This window comes from Zalophus californianus, chromosome X, assembly GCF_009762305.2.
Source record: "Zalophus californianus isolate mZalCal1 chromosome X, mZalCal1.pri.v2, whole genome shotgun sequence".
NCBI lineage: Eukaryota > Metazoa > Chordata > Mammalia > Carnivora > Otariidae > Zalophus > Zalophus californianus.
In genome coordinates this window covers 719,168-743,766 of record NC_045612.1, presented here as the reverse complement: position 1 = coordinate 743,766, position 24,599 = coordinate 719,168, and the positions used below count along the sequence as shown (strand labels likewise).

Here is a 24,599-nt window from a genome sequence, read left to right as displayed (position 1 = left end):
ATGAAACTGAAGCACAGAGAGGTTAGGCAACTTGGCCAAGGTCACACAGTTTGCAAGTGGTGGCATTCCAACCCATGTAATCCGACTCCATACTTCATGCTCCAAACTCCTATGCTATAATTCCACGCACTGGGTACACGGCATTGAAAAATACAAGCAACTGATGTAATTAATACTTATCACACATAAGTACCTCATACAGTATGTTATAAGGTGAAATAAGTGCTGTGCACAAAAGGAAAGTAAGCAGGGGAAGGCGGGATATACCAGGCTGCAATTTTAAAGGAGGATGGTCATGGAAAATCTCACCAAGTAGGTTACAGTTCAGCAAAAGGAGTTTGGCTTCTCCACTGAGGACAATAGGGAGACATGGTAGGCTTCTGAGTAGAGGAGGGCTGTGATTAGAATTACCTTTTAGACCAATCTTTCTGGCCGAGGTGGAGAGAACAGACTTTAGGCGGATAAGGGTAAGAACTAGGAACAGGTCGACCTGTTAACTTTGGGCAAGAAATGATTGTGAGTTGGGCTAAGATGATAGCACTGGGAGGGTGAGAAATGGCTCGATTCACTGTGAAGCGGTATCTATGGGGCTTGCTGATGAACTGGATTTGTAGCATTGAGAGAGGCGTTCAAAAATAAGACCAAAGTTTTTGGAATGGTGAACTTGCCATTAACTGGGATAGCGTGAGAGCGAGAGGAGTAGCTTGAGGGGGGGGGTGGAGTGGGGAGACGTGCCCTGAAACATAGTTAAATGGCTCCATAGGCATTCTTACTTATTGCAATGGTTTTTTAAGTGTCTCACTTTATTGGAACAAAGTCGGGCACATAGCAAGCACTGATAAATATGTGCTCAACGTTTACATGAACTAACACCGCAAGCCAGCTTTATTTTTAAATAAAGTAATGGGTAAAAGAGTCCTTACTGGGGAACGGCAAGGTGGCGGTCGCGTCTCAAGAAATCTTCCAGGTGAGAACCTCCGTCAGAGCAGGCTCTCTGCGCACGCGCGTCTCGGCGCACCCGCTGGGCGGGGCCGGGGAGCCTTGTGACGCAGCTACGCGCGGGGGTGGGAAGTGACTGTTAGGCTCCCGGCCTGCTCTCTTCCGCTGCCGCCGTGGGAATGGAAACATCTGCCCCACGTGCCGGAAGCCAGCTTGCGGCGGCGACGGCGCGCCACTCCGCGTCCTACCGCGCCAAAACCCTGCGGGTGTCATCGCGAGACGAACTCGCCGAAATGGCCGCATCCAGTCAAGGTAAGGAAGGGCGCGCGCAGCGCCGGCGCCACGGGGAGCCGCCTTTCTGAGCTCCGGAAGGGGAAGGGCTCCGCGCCTGCGGGTCCCAGCAGAGTTCCCCCGGGAGTTCTGGCAGTGCACGGGCGGGGAGGGCGTGCCAGTCTCGCCCCTGACCCAGCCGCTCCCAGGGTCCGGCCAAGGTCAGGCGCCAGGCTGGGACCGAACTGCCCCGGGGTGTTGTCTCTGGTTGGGCTCAGTCGGCCTTCCGGCGCCGCCCCGAACGGCCTCAACCCGGAGACATTCTGTCCTGGTTCTCGGAAGCGCTCTGGCACTTTCAGACTAAGGCGACTTCTTTTGACCCTTTGCACGTTCATCTCAGACACCTGGCAAAGCCTCTTCTGTGTGCAAAGGAGCCTTCTCTTACACTGTTGATGGTTTTGAAAGAGTAGTACACATGGAATTGTACTTTGAAATAGTTTTTTTATTCAGTCCGCGTAGTCAAAGAAGATGCCCTTATAATAAAATACAGAGAGGAGCATGACTTTAAATCATGTTTCTTTCCCTACTAATTACCTTGCTTCAGGTTCTATTCAATTCAGGATTGGTTCACAAGATCCCATTGCTAAACACAGCCATCATCGAAAACCCAATTATATAAACCTAAAATCACTTAAATTATGTTAAAAATAAAGGCAGTGAAGATAGTCAGAATTCATCACTTCTTAATTGTCTGCTATGGTATGCTGTCATCTATGCTCTTGATATTATTTATATCTGTGCTGTCCGTATGATGGAAATAACAGTGTGGTATGCTACTGTGCATCTTTTTCCAACCCTGCGTTCAGTGATGTCACAGTTCCATGATGTCACACTCGCAGGGAGTGAATACATCTGGAAATTGGTGTACACTAGAGATCACCCCCAGCCGGTTGTTAATCATTGACCAGCACCCCACCGAAGTTAAGTGACTAAGGGGTTGGAATGCACAATGTAATTATTTTCTTGCAGAGTACATTTGCTTTCATTCACTTAAAATATATAGGTTGATTAGATATTTGCTTCTAGGGAATGCTTGTGAGAAATTTTGAGGTTGGCATCATGAATTTCAATCTTTATCATGGTGATGAACACATAATACTGTGATAATTGATTTCCTGGACCCATAAACAAGGCTAAATGACTTTTGTCTACATACTGGTTAACAGTGTTTGTTGAATAACTGAAAGAAGTTGGATGAACTAAACGTCTCTGAATTGATCCCCCTTTTGACTGGAGCCTCCTATTGAGCTGAGGGGCTTGGTAAAATTACATTAAAACAAAACTCAGGGGCGCCTGGATGGCGGCGCTGTGGGTTAAGCGTCAAACTCCTGATTTCAGCACAAGTCAGTGATCTCAAGTGAAATGAGCCCTGAAATCCAGCCGGCAGTGCGTCCATCCCTGTGCTCAGCGGGGAGTCTGCCAGAGATTCTTTCCCGCTCCCTCTTCCTCTGCCCCTCGCCTGCCCCTCTCTAAAATAAATAAATCTTAAAAAAAAAAAAAAAAAACCCGACAAACCTCAAAACTCATTCTTGGTAGGTTTTTTTTTTTTTTTCCATTCTTGTTTTCAGTGATATTCTTTAACCCAGGGAGAGAATTTCTTCTTCAACACAGCAGTAATGTTTTAATGTTCTTTTGTACTGGTGTCTAATGTTACATTAGAAAAATAATTTTCATGTAACTACTTGTGAACCCATAGAATACCTACTTCCTCAAACATTCATATTTTGGTTCTGCTAAATTGGGATCTATGATCCATGTTGAATTATATTTTGTGTATGATGTAAGGTAGGGATTGCATTATTTTTAGTACAGATACCTAGTAGTTCTAACACAATTTGTTGAAAACACTCTTTCCCTATTACATTGCCTTGGTGCCATGTTATTGAAAGTCAAATGACTGTGTACATCTACTTGTGGACTCTGTATTCTCCTCCATTCATATATGTGTGTCAGTTCTACACTGTCAAATATGGTTGCTTTATAAGTCGACGTTAGGTAGCTGTATTCCACTGTAGCTTTGTAAGAAGTCTTGAAATTCCTTGAACTTTGTTCTTTTTTGTTGTTGTTGTTAAAGATTTATTTATTTATTTGAGAGAGAGAAAGCACGCTGCAGCGAGCAGGTGGGAAGGGGGGAAAGGAGTACGTGGGGAGGGGCAGATGGGGAAAGAATCCCAAGCCAACTCCTCAGTAAGTGTGGACTCCCACACGGGGCTCAACCTCACAACCCTGAGACCATGCATGACCTGTGCTGAAACCAAGAGTCAGAGGCTTAACAGCCTGGGCCACCCAGGCACCCCAAACTTTGTTCATTTTCTCCAAAACTGTTTTGACCACTTGTGGCACATTGTATTTTCCTAAATGATTGCAGCAGTATCTTTCATTCTACCTGCTCTTTTCTCAGTGTGACTTTGACACTGCTCCCACTCGGTGATGGAATCTATATATTCCCTCTGGAATCTATGTGGGAGTTTGTGACTGATTCTACAGAATGTGGTGGAAGTAACACTGCATGGCTTCTGGGGCTAGGTCTTAAATAGTTAACAGCTTCTGCTTCGTCCTCAAGCTGCCTCCCTGATCTCTCACTGCCTCCCTTGGGATGCACCCTTGCGCCTAGGCACCATGCTGTAAGGAAATCCAAATTAACCCACATAGAAAGGCAGCCTGTATATGTGAATGTAGGAGATGATTCCAGACCTTCTGCCTGTAAGTCTTCAAGCTGAATCCTCAGACATCATGGAATAGGAATGGACTGTAATGCCATATTCTGTCTGAATCATGATCCACAGAATCTAAGAGCATAATAAATTATTGTTTAGCTCCATGACATTTTGGGGTAATTTGCCATAGTAACTAGAACACTACTCTAGGTAGTCCTTTGCATCTCCATATAAATTTTAGAACCAGCTTGTCAATTTCTAAATAAAAATGTACTTTTTGACTGGGATGGCATTGAGTCTGTACATGGATATGGAGAGAGTGAACATCTTAAAAATACTGCCTTGCAAAACAAAGTATATATCTCCATTAATTTCAGTCATCTTCACTTTCTCTCTGCAGTGTTTTGTTCTTTACAGTGTAGAGGTCTTGTGCATCATTTCATTAGATTTATCCCTACATTATCTTCCCACAGAGAAAGGGATTGTACATTTTTCTAATTCTTTTTCCTTTCTTGGGCAAATCACTTAACCTCTGAGCCATTTCTTAATTATAAAGTGGGATTAATAAATAGTACCTTGTTTTGTACCTACTGTGTTCTGTGGATTTAATTAAGTATACATGTTTATTGTTTAGCACATTGCCTGGTAAATAGTAACAGCTCAATTGAACATTACCTTTTATCTTTATTATCAGTGGAGATCCATATAGTGGTAAGAATTTGTGAATTTGTGAGCTAAATAGTATTGACATATTCTTGAAAAGGCGAGGCAAATGAAGAAAATCCATTTCATTTAGGATACATTATTATTACTATCAGATTTTATACATCCATTGGTTGTTTTTAAATTTGAGAGGAAAAACTAGGGTACTAATTCTAAATTGTCTAGTTATTTTTATCTCTAAGACATATTATTTGTTGATTTTAGTCTGATTTTCAAGTCGATAGCCACAATTTCAGAGTTAATTTGCCATTTAAAATAGAACATTTGCAGGTTCTTACTACAATACCCATTTCCTTAAAAATCTTTTAATCTAGTTAAGAACTGTGATTTATTGTAAAAGTAAATATTTTCTTATTCAGTATCTTAATTCTTGTAGGAAACTTTGAGGGAAATTTTGAGTCACTGGACCTTGCAGAATTTGCTAAAAAGCAGCCATGGTGGCGCAAGCTGTTTGGGCAGGAATCTGGGCCCTCAGCTGAAAAATATAGCGTGGCAACCCAGCTGTTAATTGGAGGTGTCACTGGATGGTAAGTGATGAGAAAGATGTCCAGTGTCTTTTTTTGCATGATTTGGTATTGCAGTTACAGGAACAATCTCCTTAACTAATGAAAACACATTGACTTTTGTGAAATTGATCACTTAATATGTAGCATTCATCTAAACATAGTATTTATTATATGCCAGGTACTATTTTGAGTATTTATGTATTTCATTTCCTTCTCACAACAACTCTAAAATTGGTACTGGATTGACTATCCTCATTTTTCTTCCAGTTTTATTGAGAAATAAATATACCTCACTGTATGTTTAAGGTATACAGCATGATGATTTGATTTACATATATTGTGAAATGATTACCACAGTAGGTTTAGTGAACATTCATCATCTCACACACATATAATAAAAAGAGAAGAAAAAAATTGTCTTCTTGTGATTAGAACTCTCAGAATCTACTCTCCTAACCATTTTCTTATATACCATACGGCAGTGGTTGCTATGGTCATCACATTGTACATTACCTCCCTGATACTTACTTCTAAGTGGAAGTTTGTACTTTTTTTTTTTTTAAAGATTTTATTTATTTATTTGAGAGAGAGAGAATGAGATAGAGAGCATGGGAGGCAAGAGGTTCAGAGGGAGAAGCAGACTCCCTGCTCAGCAGGGAGCCCGATGTGGGACTCGATCCCGGGACTCCAGGATCATGACCTGAGCCGAAGGCAGTCGATTAACCAACTGAGCCACCCAGGCGCCCCATGGAAGTTTGTACTTTTTGACCACCTTCATCTAATTCCCCCTCCCCCAACCTCTTGCCTCTGGTAACCACAATTTGATCACTTTTTCTATGAGTTTTGTGTTTGTTTTAGATTACATATATAACTGAGATCATACAGTATTTGTCTTTCTTTGATTTCTCAGCGTAAGTTCTTCAAGGTCAATCCACGTTGTCACAAACGGTAGAATTTCGTCTTTTATGGCTGAATAATATTCCATGGTGTGTGTGTATATATCACATGTTTATCCGTTCACCCACTGTTGTACGCTTAGGTTGTTTCCATGACTTGGCTATTGTAAATAGTGCTGCAGTGAATGTGGGGGTGGAGATATCTTTTTGAGTTAGTGTTTTTATTTCCTTTAGATATATTCCCCGAAGTGGAATTGCTGGATCCTCTATGATAGTTCTATTTTTAATTTTTTTTAAAGATTTTATTTATTTATTTGACAGAGAGATAGAGAGCACAAGTAGGCAGAGAGGCAGGCAGAGGGAGCGGGAGAAGCAGACTCCCCCCTGAGCAGGGAGCCCTATGTAGGGTTCTATCCCAGGACCCCGGGATCATGACCTGAGCCAAAGGCAGATGCTTAACCAACTGAGCCACCCAGGCACCCTGTTTTTAATTATTTGAGACACCTCCATATGGTTTTTCACAATGGCTGTACCAATTTACAGTTCCACTAAGAGTATATAAGAGTTCACTTTTCTCCACACCAAGAAGTAGAGAACACAAAAATACACAAATATTTTAGTATTTATATAGATATCTCATTTTCTTCTCACAACCACTCTGAAATTGGTACTGTAATTATGCTCATATTATAGGAACTCAGGCTCAAAAGGCCCAGGACCACATGGATAGAAAGTGGTATAATTAGGAGCTAGCCAATAACTTCCTCAATTGTGACACAATAATAACTTCCTCAATTGTAACACAGCTTATGGCGTCATTTGTAATAAATTCAAAAAGTTTAATAGCAGATTTAGTGAGGAATATATAATGCATCGATTTCATCTCTACTTTTTACATTTAAAAATGTTATTGTACAGAATAATATAAATACAGAACAGTACATATGTGTACATTTTAATGAATATATATAGAGCAGACACCTATGTAACAACCACACAGGTTAAAAAAATGTGATTAGCACCCCAAAAACTCTAGAGATAAATGCTGTACTGATTATTATGCAGTTCTTTGCTTTTCTTTGTAGTTTTAACACCAATTCTATCGGCGAATAATATACTATAGTTTACCTGCTTTTGAACTTTAAATAAATGCAATTATGTGTATTCTTTTGAGTCTTACCTTTTTTGCTGGATTTGTTTTGTATGTAGTTGTAGTTTCTTTGTTTTCATTTATATATAGAATTTCATTGCATGAATATACCACAGTGTTTTTACCCAGGTGATGACTGACATTTGAGTTGATTCCATTTTTGGCTAATTTAAACAGTGCTGATATGAACACTGTATAAATTTCCTGGTGTGTATATACGCACATTTTTGTATGGTCTATACCTAGGAGTTGAAATGCTAGGTCATGGGACATAACTATCTTCGGCTTTGCTGGGTAATGGCAAACTGCTTTCCAAAAGTGGTTGTAACAGTTTACCCTCCCAACAACAAGGATTGAGTGTTCCTGATGCTCTACGTTCTTGTAAGCACTTGATATTGCCAGACTTAAATTTTTGCTCGTCTGATAGTTGGATCTCACATGGTTTTCATTTACATTTTCCTGAGTAGTGGTGATATTGAATAACTTTTACCTATGTTTCTTGACCATTTTCGATCTCTTCTTTGATAAAGTCTCATTTTTAATCTTATGTAATTTTTCTGTTGTCATTCTTTTTCTTACTGAGTTATAAGAGTTCTTTATATATTCTGAATAGGAGTCCTTTGTTGGTTGTACATTTTACGGATATTTTCACTCATTCTACATTCTGTGATTGTCTTTTCATTTGCCTTTTGGTATCTTTTGATGAACTGATCTTATTTTTAATGTCAATTTTATTGATCTTTACTTTTAGGTTAGTAATTTTTGTGTCCTGTTTAAGTAATCTTTGCCTCCCCATAGGCTAGAACTTTATTACCTTACCTTTCACATTTACATTTATAAATCCACCTGGAATTGTTTTTTGTGTTTAGTTTGTAGTAGATTCCTCTTTTTTCATGTGGAATACCCAGTTGTCCCAACTCAATTTTTTTTTTTAAAGGTTTTATTTATTTATTTGACAGAGACAGTTAGCGAGAGAGGGAACACAAGCAGGGGGAAGTGGGAAAGGGAGAAGCAGGCTCTCCCCTGAGCAGGGAACCCGATGCGGGGCTCGATCCCAGGACCCTGGGACCATGACCTGAGCTGAAGGCAGAGGCTTCACCGACTGAGCCACCCAGGTGCCCCCCCCAACTCAGTTTATTGCAAAAGTTATCCTTTCCCCACTTCTCTGCCACACTCCCCCTGTTATATGTCAGGCATGTGTGTGTGTGTGTGTGTGTGTGTGTGTAACTGCCAATTTGTTTTTCAGGAATTTCTTGGCTATTCTTTATTATTTTTTTAACAGTTTAATAAATAAATCAGCATTATCATAAGTTACACTTGTTTGAAGTATGCAGTTTGAGGGACGCCTGGGTAGCTCAGTCGGTTAAGCGTCTGCCTTCGGCTCAGGTCATGATCTCAGGGTCCTGGGATCGAGCCCTGCATCCAGCTCCCTGCTCGGCAAGGAGTCTGCTTCTCCCTCTCCCTCTGCCCCTCCCCCTGCTTGTGCTCTTGCTCTCTATCAAATAAATAAATAAAATCTTAAAAAATAAAGTATACAATTTGATAAATTTTGACATATACACACCCATAAATCATCACCACAGTCAGGGTCATGAACACATCCATCACTCTAAAGGTTTCTTTGTACCTTGTCATTATCCCTTTCATGGCCCCACCAACCACTGATCCGCATTTCTATCACTGTAGATTACTTTGCATCTTCTAGAATTGTATATAAATGGAATTATACAGTATGTGTTCTTTTTTGTCTGGCTGGTTTCTTCTGGTTAGCATACTAATTTTGAGGTTCATCTGGCTGTTTTTTTTTTTTTTAAAGATTTTATTTATTTATTTGAGAGAGAGAATGAGAGAGAGCACATGAGAGGAGGGAGGGTCAGAGGGAGAAGCAGACTTCCTGCTGAGCAGGGAGCCCGATGCGGGACTTGATCCTGGAACTCCAGGATCATGACCTGAGCTGAAGGCAGTCGCTTAACCAACTGAGCCACCCAGGCGCCCTGGCTGTTTTTTGTTTTGTTTTGTTTTGTTTTTTAATCAGTAGTTCATTCCTTTTCCTTGATGAGTAGTAGTCCACTGTGTGGATGAACCATTTTGTTTATCCATTTACCTTGATGGATATTGGTTTGTTTCCACTTTTGGGCTAAACTGCTGTGAACATTTGTGTACAAGTCTGTATAAACATATGCTTTTATTTCTTTTGGGTAAATACCTCGGAATAGTATGGCTGGGGATTATAGGTGGAATGCTTTAACTTCTTAAGAACCTGACATACACTTTTCTAAAATGTGTGTACTATCTTGTACCTCTACCAGCAATGTATGAGGGTTCCAGTTTTTCCACATCTTCACTAATGCTTGGGCATTATGCCTTTTTTGATTACAACCATCCTGGTGGGTGTAAAGTGGTATCTCTTGGTTTTAATTTGTATTTCCCTAATGATTAATGATATTAGCATCTTTTCATGGGCTTATTTTTGCCATCCATCTATCTTTGATGAGGCATCTGTTCAAATCTTTTCTCCATATTTTTATTGGGATGTTGGTTTTCTCATTACAGAGTTATGAGTGTTCTTTATATATTCCAGATACAAGTTTTATATCAGATAAGTGATTTGCAAATATATTCTTCTCTATAGCCTTTTATTCTCAACAGTAAAGAACAGAAGTTCTGAACCTTGAAATGTAATTTATCAACTTTTTTTTGTAGCTCTAGCTTTTGGTATCATGTCTGAGAATATTTTCCTTATCTAGGATCACTCTAGACAATATATAGGTTTAGATTTTTCATTAGGTCCATGATTCATTTTGATTTACTTTTTGTATATGTTGCAAGATAGGAATCCAAGTTCTTTATTTGCATATGATACCTAATTGTGCCCACAGGTTTTGATGAATAGACTATACTTCTCTACACGGAATTGCTTTTGCACCTGTTTCAAAAATCAGTTGACTATATGTCTGTTTCTGAACTCTTTTTTTTAAGATTTTATTTTTAAGTAATCTCTATCCCCAGTGTGGGGCTCGAACTCATGACCCTGAAATCAAGAGTCACATGCTCTTCCCACTGAGCCACCCAGGTGCCCCTGTTTCTGAACTCTTTGTTTTCTTTTTTAAGTATTTTAGTTTTAGTTTTAGTTTTTAAGTAGGCTCCATGCCCAGCGTGGAGCCCAGTGCGGGGCTTAAACCCACGACCCTGAGATCAAGACCTGAGCTGAGATCAAGAGTCAGATGCTCAACCGACTGAGACACCCAGGTGCCCCTGAACTCTTTGTTAAGAGGATTTGTCAATCTTTGTGCTAGTATCACACTATTTTGATCACTGTGACTTTATAATAAGTCATGAAATTAGGTAAATCTTACAACTTTGTTCTTTTTCAAAGTTGATTTGAGTGTTCTGGGTACACAGCATTTTCATACAAATTTTAGAATAAGCTTGCTGCCAATGTCTACAAAAAACCTGATGAGATTGTTGACTGGGATTGCATTGATCCATAAACCATTTTAGATTTCTTTTAATTTCTCTCAGCAATGCTTTGTAGGTCTTGTACATCTTATTTTTGATGCTATTGTAAATGGTATTTTTAAATTTCAATTTCTAATTGTTCATTGCTTATATATAGAAACACAATTGAGTTTTGCATATTGCTCTTTTATACTGCAGTCTTGCCAGAGTCACTTACTGGTTTGCAGAGTTTGGAGGTCCCCTCATGTTTTTTAATTTCCTGGGAGGATATTTGCCTTTATGCTTTCCCCCTGGAATCCCTTCACAATGTAGCCAGAGTCATCTTTTAAAGTGCAACTCAGGGATGCCTGGGTGGCTCAGTTGATGAAGTGTCTGCCGTCAGCTCAGGTCATGATCCCAGAGTCCCTGGATCCCTGCTTGGCGGAGAGTCTGCTTTTCCATCTGCCCCTCCCCCTGATTGTGCTCTCTCTCAAATAAATAAATTTAAAAGATCTTAAAAAAAATTAAAGTGCCACCTGAAAGTTTTAAGGGATTTGCTCAAGACCACAAAATTATTAAGTGGTAGAGCCAAGATTTGAATCAGGGTCTTTCTGAGCCTATGCTCTCTGCTTATATCATGTAAGAGTGGGAAGGAGGATCCCAAGGTAAGTAGGATCTGAACATTATTAGAAGTACATGTTTGTGTGCATTTGACAGCCTGTCAACTTGTCTGTTGTTGGTTTGGTTTTTGTAGGTGCACGGGTTTCATATTCCAAAAGGTTGGAAAGTTGGCTGCAACAGCTGTGGGAGGTGGATTTTTTCTCCTTCAGGTCTGTATGTGAAATATTCCTAGATGTTTGGAAATCCCCCTTGCCCATTAAGAATGTGGTATGAGGAGCTGTAATATAGTCTTGCCTATATTACACTAGAATAGCCTTTGTACATATTTTCAGTGTACTATTTGAAATGCTAGTGACCGTTTGAATCAAATTTCATCAGTTAGTAGTCACATTTTGTTTCATAATCTATAACATGGGGACATAGTACATATTCCTTATCATAGCTCCTTTGGGTTTTTAAGACCATTTGAAATGTTAAATGTGATTTCAAAAATATGAAGTGTTATGCAAATGCCCTGTGATAGGATTTATTTTACGTAGGGGACATTGATCCCAGAGCAGTCAGTGAGAAATGAGGGCTAAATGACAGTCTGATCTGATGTCCTCTTTTGTCTGTTTGACCCAGAGTTTATTTCAGAACTACTAGGTATCGGTTCTCTGAGGCTGCATTGTAGCATTGCTTTGCAGACTTGACTCCATGTTGGAATTACCTAAGGAGTTTAAAAAACACTAATGCTTGGGGCCTGCCTCATGCCCCCCAACACCTGATTTCATAGGTGGAAGGTGTGCTTGCACATCTAAGTATTTTTTTAAAGACTTTATTTATTTATTTGACAGAGAACACAAGCAGGGGGAGCAGCAGAGGGAGAGGGAGAGGCAGGCTTTCCACCGAGTGGAGAGCCTGATGTGGGGCTCGATCCCAGGACCCTGGGATCATGACCTGAGCCGAAGGCAGACGCTTAACGACTGAGCCGCCCAGCCGCCCAGACATTACAAAATATCTTAATCTGAGTATACGCTCTGTTTCTTTTGGGGGCTCTGACTGACAGAAGCAATTGGTACTGGAAGTATCACCAGGAAAGATTCTCAAAATGGGATTCTGGTATTGCATGAGTCAGATATTCAAGGAGTACAGGGATGCCTCCTTGCTAGGGGAGGTGGGTGGGACCTGGGGAGTCAGTGCTGTGCACTCATGCTGTTGGTCACCAGAGGGAGAGGAGGATGGCGGGTAGGCATGATGTCATTTGACGTAGGGATCCAGTTTCCTTTCTTTCATACTGATACTTGTCCTAGCAGCATTTGGTGAATGTCTTCCTTTTCCCAATATTTGTAGTGTGGCATTTATCATATATTAATCCATATATGTCTGGATCTGATTCTAGTTTCTCTATTCTGTTTCACTGGTCAACTTTCGACCTTTACTAAGCCTTGATAGTTGGTATTACAGGTTCCTCCACATACCCTTCAGGAGTGCTGTGGCTGCTTTTATACTTTTTGCTTGAAGAGGCTTATCAATTATTTTAAAATATTTTATTGAAATTTTGATTGGAATTATATGGAACCATATAGGTAAATGTGGGAAGAATTAATATCTTTTGTGAAAATGAGTCATCTGTGAATATGTGCTTTCTCTCCATTTATTTTGGTCTTTAATGTCTTTGCATAGACTTTAAAATGTTTCTTCATACACATCTTCTACACTGTGCCTTGATTTCATTCCTAGATACCTTATACCTTCAGTTACACTGGGGCTTTCCTTGGCCACTCACCCTCAGCCCCAAGCCTATCTTCCAGTTGGACTCAGAATGATACAACTAGTAATAGGGAACATCTTTTCATATGCTTTACGACTGAGCCACCCCAGTGCCCCCCACATATAGCCTTTTTGGCAACGTGTCTATACAGGTCTTTTGTCCATTTTTTTAAATTGGGTTATCTGTTTCTGTACTCTTTATTTTGTTCCATTAATCTGTGTGTCTGTCCCTTCTCCAGTATCACACTGTCATCTTCATTGCTGTAGCATTATAGTAAATCCTAAAATCTGATAGTATGATTCCTCCAACTGTTCTTTTTAAAAATCATTTTGGCTGTTCTAGGTCTTTTGACTTTCCATGCACATTTTAGAACCAGCTCGTTTGTATACCTGCAAAGCATTCTGCTGGGATTGGGATTGGAGGAACTCTGTAGCTCAACTTGGAAAAAATTGGACTTCATTTTAAGTCTTCAATTCCATGTATAGGGCCTGCCTCTCCATTTATTTGTTCATCTTCAAATTCTTTAGCATTTTGTGGTTTTCAGCATGCAGATCCTATATGATTTTTGTTTAGATTTGTATCTAGTATTTATTTTACAGCTATTATAAATTTTATTTCCATTTCCAGTTGCTTCAATTGCTAGCAAAAAGAATGCAATTGATTTTGCGTGTTGATACTACGTGTTCTGCAACCTTGCTAACCTCACTTTTTCTAAACTCACTTTTTTTTTTTTTTACAAATGAGGCAGTATATTAACCCAGCATTTGTTCTAATGCTTCTTGGTGGCAGCTGCCCCCTGTCCAGCAATTCTGTCCAGATCCCTGTGTCCCTGAGGTGTCAGTTCACAACCCCCATCTTGGTCCTTTTCCTCCATTTTCAGCCCCACTAGGGCTTGGAGGACCCCACGGACCGTGTTCTTGGAGCCTTTGCTGAAGTGGCCAAGAATGACCCCGTTTCTCTGATGTCCCCTGTGGATCTTGGTCATGGAGCCAACCCCAGCGCCACCCCAGAGGTGCAGGTGCCGTGCTGTGGAAGCAGCTCAGGTGTAGAACCAGTTCTCATAGGGAGCAAGCTCTTTATGTTTGGCCAGCCTGACAGGGTCCACCCATTCAGGGACTTTCAGCTTCCCAGACTTCTTGAGTCAGGCTGCCAGAGCTCTGACAAACTCCTGCTGGTTCACGTCTTCTACAGGGACTCCAGGCATCGTGCGGCCTCCGCCAGCCAGCCTAAACTCACTTCTTAGATACAGGAGTTCTTCGTTTTTTGATTGGATTCTTTGAGATTATGTAGACAGACATGTCTATGAATAGCAACAATTTGGCTCCTTCCTTTCTGATCTGGAGAACAGTTTCACTTTTTATGAGTAGTAATGTTTTGTTTATTACCTATATTGCAGATATTTTCTCCATCCTGGTTTGGGTGACTGATGAGTTGATGGTGCCATTAACTAAAATAGGAACTAGAGGAAGAGCAACAATGCAGGAGGAGACTGTAGAGAGAAGAGTTTTAGTTACAGATATTTTGAGAAATTCAGATAGGTATGACTTACCAAAACTTGGGTGGAGAGAAGTGATATTGATGAAGATTGATTGATGGGCTGTAATGAGTCTCTTTACTTCCTTGGATAACAGTCCATCAGAAAACAACATACTTAAATAAGTTTTATCCTATTCACATATTCTCAGTAAAATTGTTTTCACTGAGTTTTAGTGTTTGTGCCTGCTGTCTTCATGAAGGGAAGTGGGCATATTCTATACATCTATTTGGATGTATTTCTCTCAGTACCCCTTATATGAAGTTGTTCCTGAGAAATCTCTGTGGGGCCATGTATTAGAAGATTCCTTTCTGAGCCGACAGTGATTATGTTGGCTGTAAGGTCTGTAAGGTTTCTTCATCTCACATCTTGACTTTCAATTCTGATTTTCTTCTTACCGTGTTATATTTTTAAGCTAACTTAAAACTTTCTAGAGAGGGATAAGAGTATACATAAGAGTAAAAGAATTGCCAGCAGTCATTGAAGGCCAGTCTGTCAATCTGGCATCAGGCATAGGGCCTTGCATGTTGGGTGGATACTGAGTAGATGTGGAGTGAATGTCATTGTCATGCAATGAACTGGATGGCAAATGTCTCAAGAAATGGAAAGTCAGAAGGGTTTTTGATAATGTGCTTCAGTGATTTAATCATAATGAACAGAAATAACAAGCCTGTGTTTCTTATTTTTTGCTGTCATTATTGAAACTATAGCTTGCAAGCCATACTGGGTACATCAAGGTTGACTGGCAGCGAGTAGAGAAGGACATGAAGAAAGCCAAGGAACAGCTGAAGATCCGTAAGAGCAACCAGATACCTACAAAGGTCAAAAGCAAAGCAGAGGAGGTGAGACTTGTTTTGTTCACCGGCAGTGTGAAAAGAGTGCAGATAGTGGGTCACCCTTGGATGGAATATCTTTACTTTAGAGGCATTTGTTCAAAGCTGGGTAATTGAAGTGTTGGTGACTTTTATCAGTGAGTGAGAATGCAAAATGATACATTACATATGTGGATTGGTCATGCCTTGAGTTTGTTCTTGCAGCAAGTGGGATGTAGATGGTTTTAAATCATATTTTGTCTCCATGCACGCACTTCTCTGAAATGTCCATACTTTACGTGTACATATAACTAGCAGGAACGTCTAGCTCAGAGATTGGCAACCTTTTTTTTTTTTTGTAAAGGTCCAGATGATAAATGTTCTCAGCTTTGTAGGCCCTGTGGTCTCTGTCACAACTACTGAACCCCCACCATATAGCATGAAAATAGGCATAGATGCTATGTAGACAAGTGGGTGTGGCTGTGTTGCAACAAAACTTTATTTAAAAATAGGCAGCTGGCTGGACTTGGTTTACAGTTTGCTAACCCCTGCTCTAACACATAAAACCAGGTTACATTATATTGGCTGGCACTTGGGAGGACAGAAGTACTTCCTTTTTAAAAGAATTTTGCTACTTTATTACCTTTGGAAATATGTTAAATGTGCCAAAGAAATAAGTGCACTGAAGTGGGGAGAAATAAACTAGGATCAAGGAGGCCTTGATCAGTGGTGTTCTGGATTCACAGAGAGAAGGGATGGAATAAGTGCAGAAGAGGGATTTAGATGTAAATTGAAACAGGCCTTGTCCTTCAAATATTGCCAAATGATGGCAACAAAATAAAACAGGTTAAACCCATAAGGACCAAGAGAATAGGAGAAAAATACCAGAAGACAAGAAATGTCAGCAAGTTTTTGGAAGTTGAAAAGCAGATAGATAAGGGGTAAATGAATTAGCCAATTAGAAAATACTGAACAGGTAAGTCCACCTCACCAGGTACATAATGGCAGTCCCAGTATGATGGGTGGCAGGCCAAACTGGTCCTTTGCCCAGACTGGAAGGTGGCATCTGTGGGGGCCCAGGAGTGCAGATAGTCCCTCCCACTTCTATCCCTGCCTCAAGCTCAGGGTTATAAAAGTGAGACTTCTGTCATTTTGCCAAAACTGGACTATTTGCATGTTTACAAAAGTAATACATGATTGTTGAAAATTTCTTCAATGACATGGGAAGTATATATAATAAACAGTATAAGGTTAATGTTTTTTTTAAAACTAACTGTTGAGTCATAGAGGGAACTTGTTATAAACTAACCAAAAGGTTTGGAATTGGTTCATTCCACAAATTTTTTTATTCCTATTTGTGGCCTGGCACTGTCACAGGCCCCAGGGATAGTGGCTAGTTCCCTCCTCAGAGCCCATGCTGTTACTTGGGAAGCCAGGGAATGAGGATGATAAATTCAGTGTTTACCAATGAAGTCATCGGTGACTTCAGTGACAACAGTCTTAGGGGGGTGGTGGAGTTGAAAGCCAAACTGTAGCAAGTTGAGGAATGAGTAGGAAGTAAGAAAGTAAAGATAATGAATGAAAGCAATTATTTCAGGAATTTGTATGATTTTTTTCATTCCCCCTGATGGTAGATGGCAAAAGACAATACCTCAAGTAGGGAAATGTGGGGTCCAGTCAAGTCAGAGGGCCAGTAAAAGTGACATAGGAAGTCAAAGGCATAGTGGGAGTAAGGATGCTAAAGAGTCCCAGAAGGATGGGGTAGTAGAGTGGAGCAGGTCAAGGTATGAGAGGCTTAAATGGGTGGGACATGAAGTCACTGTACTTGAGTTCAAGAAATGATTAGGCCAGGATACCAGATATGTTGTCCCGATGAACAGTGTCTAGGGTGATGGTTGTACTTGGGAAAAACAGCGAGTCTGACCCACTTGCCAAAGTTCTCTCTGAAATGGAAATTGATAGAGCATGGGAGTCAAAGGGTGCTGAGTGCATGTTCTGAGCTGCAGATGAGTGGACAGGAGAAGGTGGAAGTTTTGTGAATTTAAGATATCCTTATTTTAATCATCCTCTGATGTGGTGAGGTGTGAGAATGCAAATATATAGCTTCTACTCAAGAGGAAGCCTCGGGGATGGGTGAGGTAGATGGACAGATCAACTGATGGATGGACAGGATGAATGGATAGAGAAATTTGGAGGAGAGACTTCAGAATGAGCAGCCTTAATTGGAAAGTAGGTGTCAGGGAGAACAAAGGAGTGAAATTGGAAACTGAGAATTGCCTCTATAACTAGTTTATTGAATACAGCTTTAATCTTTCCCCGTAACTTCCCCTGTGAACTCTGTCCTTCCCTGTTCCTGAATGAATTCTCAGGCAGATTTCTTAGCTCTCTAACAGACATAACTGAAGACAGATTCCAAGGAGTTGCCTTTGGCTTTTCCTCCTCATCCCTCATATGGCCAGTCATCCAATCAAAGTCCCATTTTGAAAATATCTCTTGAATTTTATCATTTCACACTAGCATCCCTGCTACCATCTTGAGCCAGAGACCCAGTGGTGAGAGGGGATTGACATTGTTAAGATCTGATTCCTAATAATAATATCCCTGCAAAATAACCGATTTGTGCTATCTTCTGTTCCTAGGTAGTGTCATTTGTGAAGAAGAACGTTCTAGTGACTGGGGGATTTTTCGGAGGCTTTCTGCTTGGCATGGCATCCTAAGGAGGACAACTTCACTTTCATTATTCCTGTTTTTTTCCAAACCAGCAGCCTCTTCACTCCATCATAGGACATCAAGTCTCTCCTGCTGCTCCTCTTCTTCCATGACTTCCTCTCTGCTGTGGCATATCTGAATGGCTTCTGTAGGCATCTGTTGGTACAAGTTGATACGGCCCTATTGTGAACTTGATGGCAACGGAAGAGACCATAGACATTAGCTGTTCTCCCAGCACACTCCCCACTTGACTAATCTGTAGGTCAGCAAAAGTGTTCTTTTCCCCCTTCCATATAAGATACTTAACAGAGCATGGTATATAAGATGGCTCACCTTGGAGGATGAGTGGATCCTCAAAGGTTGTCCCAAACTTGATTTGGAAAAGAAATCACAAGCATATAGATACCTTATGTGCTGCATGGAAAGGAACTGAATACATTTGTCTTTAAGCATGAAAGACTTGTTATCTTGGTGTCTGCTTTCTTTTTTAGTTGGTTTTAGATTACAGAAAGAGAGCTATTTGTATACCTGCTGTAATTATCCTGACAAAAATGGCAGTATAAGCACTATAATTGAAAAATCTGAATATGGAATGAACTTGTGCTAAAGGTATATATGCTGAGCTAAAGGTACTGTGTTTGGTGGGAGACCAACTAATAGATACATCATCGGATGGTCAAACTTAGTGAATCATTTAGGGACATTAAGATATTATCCAGGGATGCTTTCCTCATGGCTATTTCCAAAGGGTTTTTTCATGGTAAAATAAGTGACTTTAGGTAGGAAAGGGAAGAAGCTCTTGGATTTTTATTTCATAGAAAAGGTTTTAAGTATTATTTCCCTCTTGTCAAAACATTAGGGATAGCCATGGCTCCTCTGTGCCAGATCTATTTCTTTATCTAGTTGGTATGAAATACCTCACATTTGAGCCAGAGTTTTAAAGAGGTGGCATTCCAGGCATTCAGAATTGAGAACAGTAGCAATAGCATGTGTGAAGTAAATTATTTCCACCATCAAATGTTCTGCTGTCTCACAGTGGCCCCAACTCTTAGAATTATTCTTTAAAAAAGTTTATAGGTACACATGCTTAGAATCTTAGCACATTTTGTTGTCATGGCCTGTTACCATGTCTGCAACCTCAGCTAGACTATCCACTTCTGGAGGGTAAGGCTTGTGTCTTCACCATTTCACCCATGGAACTGAGCACTTAATAGGTGTTCAGGATTTGTTGATTACATGACTAATGACCTCATAATAATAAACGTATCCAGAAAAGGGACTGATCCAAAGAGTTATTTGAGACTTTGAGTTCTGAGAATGCAGGAAACTTAGAATTAATTCCTAAACCTGCAGGTGATCTCTGCAAAATGTATGTTTTTAAGGCCTTCTTTTAAAATGTTTGCCTTTTAACTTGGGAAAAAATGGATTGAATTTGGAAATTGTAGCTACCAATGGATGTGTGGAACTTTTTAGATTTCATCTATCTGCATTTTTCCCCTCATTTTAAGGCAACGTAAGTTATTTTGCTTACAATATGTACAAACCATCCCCAAATCATAATGCTATGAGCCTCTGTGTTGCATATTTTTGTGTAAGAACTTAAAATGTTTTCACTTTTTATTATGGGAATTTTCAGACATATCTAAGAGAAAAGTACAGTGACCCTCATATATTTATCACCCACCTGCAATGACCATCAAATCATAGCTTGTTTTATCAATTGTTTTGAAACAAATACAAAATGTATCATTTCATTATATTTCAGTATGTGTCTCTAAAAGGTAAGAACTGTTTTTAAAAATCATAAATATAATACTCTACTATCATACCAAAAAATTAATAATAATTCGTTACTATCATCAAATATCCGGCCAGTTTTCAAGATTTCCTGTCTCTTAAGTGTTTTGCATTTGGTTTGATTGAATCAAAATCCATATAAGGTCTACCCACATTACATTCAAATGGTCTCTTAAGTCTCTCTTAATCTTGTATGTTCCTTTCTTTTCCTTTTTTTTTTTTTTGGCCTGCAATATAGTTATTAAAGACATGAAGTTATTTGTTCCTTAGTTTTCTACATTCTGCGTCTGATGCCTGGGTCCCTGGGTTATGTCATATATGGCAATCAAGGCTGCAGCTCTTTGATGACTTGACCCAAGGGAATGGTTACCGTAAAACCTAAATGACGTGTCCTGTGCTCCTTTGGGTTGCATGACAGGAAGAGTGGCCATTGGATGCCTCTCTAATGGGATGGGAGTTGCCTGTGATTATTGGCAATGACAACAGACATTAGCAGATCAATCTAAGCTTTCAGCAGGTTGTAATAGATAATAGACTGAAATAAAATCTCTAGGTTCCTGCTGAAGTTTCTTCCAACGTGGCTGCTTCTGGGACCTTGAAGTGCATGGTTAAGGTCAGTATTGCAGGTTGGTGTCATGCTGCTGCCATGAGAATGGTCCTGAGTTCTGCCAACCACTTGTGGCTGTGCGGTGCTCTGGTGTATATGTCGGATTTCAGCTGAGCTGAAGTAGGCGCAGGCATTTAGGGGAGCTTATCAATTGAGGCCCTTTTGCCAGCAGCTTTGTTTGAGATGGTGAAGGGGGAGGTTAAGATTTCTCCCAAAAGAACAGCTAGCTGCCAACCCTTCATGCAAAACCAAGATAACCAGGACCAGGTGATTGCACCCATGACTGCAACATTTTCATTTGATTAGCAAGGCCTGTTTAGTGAGGCACATATTTTTCTCTAGTACCCAGAGTCCAATAATGTGCTGGGTTTCTTTTTCAGTCGGGGAGGGGGGGGAGGGGGAGGGGCGGGGCGCTGAAGAGACTGCAGTTTTTCCTTGAATAACAGGTATCCAGTGTGTTCAGGGTTTTGGCGCCCCCTGATGGCAGGGGTGTGGTAACACCACACTCAGGCCTTCTCTACTTGTAGCTTGGCCCGAATTGGAAGAAACTCCAATGACGCTGAGTTGTCTGACGTAACACATCCACACCTGGTTCCTGGAACACCTGCAAAGCTTTTCTCCCCTTTGCCACCCTGCCCCCAAGCACCCCACTGCGCCCTTTCTGTCCCCTGCCAGGCCACCACGGCCCCTCCCAGTGCCCTTGTGACGCTGGACCACCCTTTGATCAACTGTTGCTCCTGTGATGGGACTGGGCAGGATTGGGACATGGGGCCCGATACAGCAGAGCTATAATGCTTGAGTTCCTTCTCCCCAAAGTTCGCCCTGGTGTCAGTTTAGGTGCTGCCCTCTCAGTCTCAAAAAATAGACTCCAGTGTTGTCAGTCTCCCTAAGGCTCTGTGTACTCATTGCTGAGCAGCCTCATGGTCATTAGTGTCACTGTCTTAACATACAGCATTTTCCTCCTGCTTCCCATCTGGACCGCATGTTTGCTCCAACCTCTTACCACTCAGCCTGGGGACATTCATCAAACAGCAGGGGTCTTGACTCCCCCACCTGCCCTACCACTGGGTAAGAACCCTCCTTACTGTACCTGGGCAGTTACTATCTCATGGATGATGGCAGAAGACAGGACATGAATAAAGTTGGAGAACAGTATTCTAGAAGGAATGAATCTTATGTAATTCTAGCTAACATACTCGGGGTGGGTGCTTAAGGTATCAAAATTCAGTAACTGTATAGTTAACTATTATAAGAATGTTGTCTCCATCCTTCTGTTTGACATTTGTCAGCAAGATGGGCATGACTAATGGTTGGGCTCTTATTTGACACCTCTACTTTTCTATAGTTTTGGAAAATACAATAAATCTCTGCTTGAAGAAATGGTATAGAGACGGATTTGAAATTTCTGAGTATCATTAATGTTTCATGATCATCTCAGTTTCTTCTCTGAAGGAAACACTTAAGGCCAGTTTTGGACCCTGTAAGCAAAATTAGACTGCTGCCCTCTCTGCTGCTTCCACCAACTTACCAGCTTGGTTTCTTTGTCATGAAGTCCAGGTATGGGGCCTTCTTGATCGTTTACCCAATGTTAGTGTATCTCTTGGAAAATTGGTAAAAAAATACATATATCTTATCCTGGACCTGATTTCCCAGAAATCATGTTCTGTGATGTTTGGTTCTTCTTCTTCTTCTTTTTTTTTTTTTTTTAAGATTTTATATTTGACAGAGAGAGACACGGCGAGAGAGGGAACACAAGCAGGGGGAGTGGGAGAGGGAGAAGCAGGCTTCCCGTGGAGCAGGGAGCCCAATGTGGGGCTCGATCCCAGGACCCTGGGATCATGACCTGAGCTGAAGGCAGACGCTTAACGACTGAGGCACCCAGGCACCCTGTGTGATGTTTGGTTCTTCTTAAGGAATCATGAATTTTAAGAGCACTATTTTTCCTAAAGAAAATTGATAGTGTTGCACTTTTTTCACATTTAAAAAAACCTGTGAAGTCAGCTTATTGACTCACCAAAACTGTCTACCTTTCTGATTTTAAAATCGTAAGAAATGCTGTTAGGATTATTGAGAGCAATGGAATTTTACAAACTACTGATACCTTGCTCTCATCCTAAATACTGATTTTACTCGTCTGGGGTACCTTTGGGGAGCCTGAGTTTTTGACATGCCTCGTATGTTTCTACTGAGCAGCCAAGGTTGAGAACCACTGAAGCAGATTTGGAACCTGGTGCTAAAAAAGTTATAGTTCTGTTAACAAGTGACTACTTAGCAGGACTTTGAAGCCTTTTATATTAAATGCCATACAACTTTAGATGCCTTTCAGATACAAAACGCAAGTGTACAGTTTATTAAATGTTAGGAGTTGTGGGAAGTGGATGCAGGGAAGGGAGTTGTCACACTAGCATAATAGCAGATCAGGAGCTTTTGTCATCAATGGATGCTGAAGTTTTGGGATGAAAAGTAGTGGGATATGGCCCAACATATCACCCTCTCCACTGAGGTCTTTTAGTCACTAGTTAACCAAGTGATTAAACTTAGCACCACCAGCCCACTTACAAACTTCTTAGTCTCTAAAATAGAGGAGATGATAGTTCTCACCTTCCTAGTTCCTCCCTGGAGACTGAGATTCAGTGCTGTGGCCCCTAACACATAAAAAACACTGGATGAATGTTGAGCTTTTCTGATGGCTATTTTATTTTTCTATGTGTCATAATAGCTGAGAAGAATCAGATTTAAATTAATGTCTGCCAATAGATGTTAACTTCAACTGAGACGGGACTGAGTTTAAAGATAGGAAGGAACAATTTATTTGAAGCTTTAAAAGTCCTAAGTAAAGTAGTATAACATAGGAAAAAAATTTAAAACAGTCTGAAACTTGAGTAGTTAATAAAAATACTTGTAATAAAGCACAGGAAAACAATGTATTTGGTCATATTGTGATTCCTAATGTAAATCCTAGCACTGCTATTGATAATTTTAAATGTAATTTACATTTGTATATGATGTAAACAGTTGGAAAATGTTTGATTAAATCGTTTCACTATTAACACAAGAGTTCATTTAAATGATTTCATGAGAACGGAGCATGGTTACCTTGGTTTGTGGACCAAACATCTTTAAGGCAGTGTTTCTCCAAGTCTCTCTAGGGAACGTTCACCCTGTGAGGTGCTGTCTGCAAAATGGGTACACTTTGGCAAGTACTGCATACAATAGTCCTTTTCAAAGAAACATGATTTACAGTAGTATATTGAAAGCTTTGAAGTCTTACAGGAGAGAAACCTGTTAACTTATGTCTAATCTAGAATTCCCCAAACCTATCTGACCACAGAAGCCTTTTGTCCCCCCTTTTACAGCAATTCCTAGAAACACTTTAGGGATTGCTGCTTAAAAGAAGAGTTGGTCTCAAATAATAATGGTATTTGAATATCACAGACTATCTTATGTCAGTCCATTCATGGCAATGTAGGCTTTTTCTAGCATGCTGAAAGAGGCAAGGAAGGATCCTGTTTGTTTGTGTGACTGAATGTTTGTGTTCCCAAAAATTCATGTTGAAATCATAACACCCAAGGTGATGATATTTGGAGGTGGGGCTTTTGGGAGATGATTAGTTCATGGAGGTTGAACCCTCATGACTCATTAGTGCCTCTATTAAACACACCCGGGAAAGCTTGCCCACCCCTCCTAACATATGAGGACACAGCAAGACAGCCATCTGTGAACCAGGAAGCAGGCCCTCACCAGACATCAAATCTGCTGGTGCCTTAATCTTGGACTTCCAGCCTCCAGAACCGTGAGAAATAACATGTCTGCTGTTTATAAGCCTGAATGGACTTAACAGCAGCCTGACTGGACTAACACAAGGACATCAGAATTTGTTTCTGCTCCTGCATAGAAAGTCATCTTTTTCTTTTTGGGGCAGAGTGGAGTGATAGTGGTTCTAGCACCTGTTTGAGGAAAGCAAACGGCCTGTTTGATACTGTCACTCTGCCACCACTACATGAAGTCACTGACAACTGTCAACAGGCTTCTGGTATTAACATGAAGATCCACTGTAACGTTTTGATTATAAGGATATAAAGAGTAGAAAAACCACCTAAGAATTCTGTTGCTGCCTGCCTTCCAAT

General features: G+C 40.5%; 2 protein-coding genes, 1 long non-coding RNA gene and 1 pseudogene across 3 annotated transcripts in view; 2 read left to right on the top strand and 2 right to left on the bottom strand.

Moving 5' to 3' along the window:
• Nucleotides 1-1,074, bottom strand: part of F8 (coagulation factor VIII) — a 138,120-nt gene extending 137,046 nt beyond the window's left edge. The window contains exon 1 of the mRNA XM_027608366.2: nt 924-1,074. The gene's annotated coding sequence lies outside the window, so the exon portion shown is untranslated. The remainder of the gene's footprint in view (nt 1-923) is intronic.
• Nucleotides 1,060-20,849, top strand: FUNDC2 (FUN14 domain containing 2). The gene is made up of 5 exons (XM_027608372.1): nt 1,060-1,251; nt 5,026-5,176; nt 11,394-11,469; nt 15,258-15,389; nt 17,999-20,849. The coding sequence occupies exons 1-5, from the start codon at nt 1,119-1,121 to the stop codon at nt 18,074-18,076; spliced, it is 570 nt and encodes a 189-aa protein (XP_027464173.1). The 5' UTR covers nt 1,060-1,118; the 3' UTR covers nt 18,077-20,849.
• On the bottom strand, nt 13,783-14,217 carry LOC113930822 (annotated as a pseudogene).
• Nucleotides 20,850-20,885: 36 nt separating the features above from the next.
• LOC113930826 lies at nt 20,886-23,522 on the top strand. The gene is made up of 2 exons (XR_003522616.1): nt 20,886-21,540; nt 21,911-23,522. It is a non-coding gene; the product is annotated as an uncharacterized LOC113930826 (long non-coding RNA).
• Nucleotides 23,523-24,599: the final 1,077 nt, after the last annotated feature.

What these genes read in the sequence shown, in the direction of transcription:
- FUNDC2 (XM_027608372.1), top strand. Translation starts at nt 1,119, where the DNA reads ATGGAAACATCTGCCCCACGTGCCGGAAGCCAGCTTGCGGCGGCGACG. An exon ending in ATTGGAGGTGTCACTGGATG is followed by an intron (nt 5,177 to 11,393) that starts GTAAGTGATGAG and finishes TGGTTTTTGTAG; the next exon opens with GTGCACGGGTTTCATATTCC. An exon ending in TCAAAAGCAAAGCAGAGGAG is followed by an intron (nt 15,390 to 17,998) that starts GTGAGACTTGTT and finishes TTCTGTTCCTAG; the next exon opens with GTAGTGTCATTTGTGAAGAA.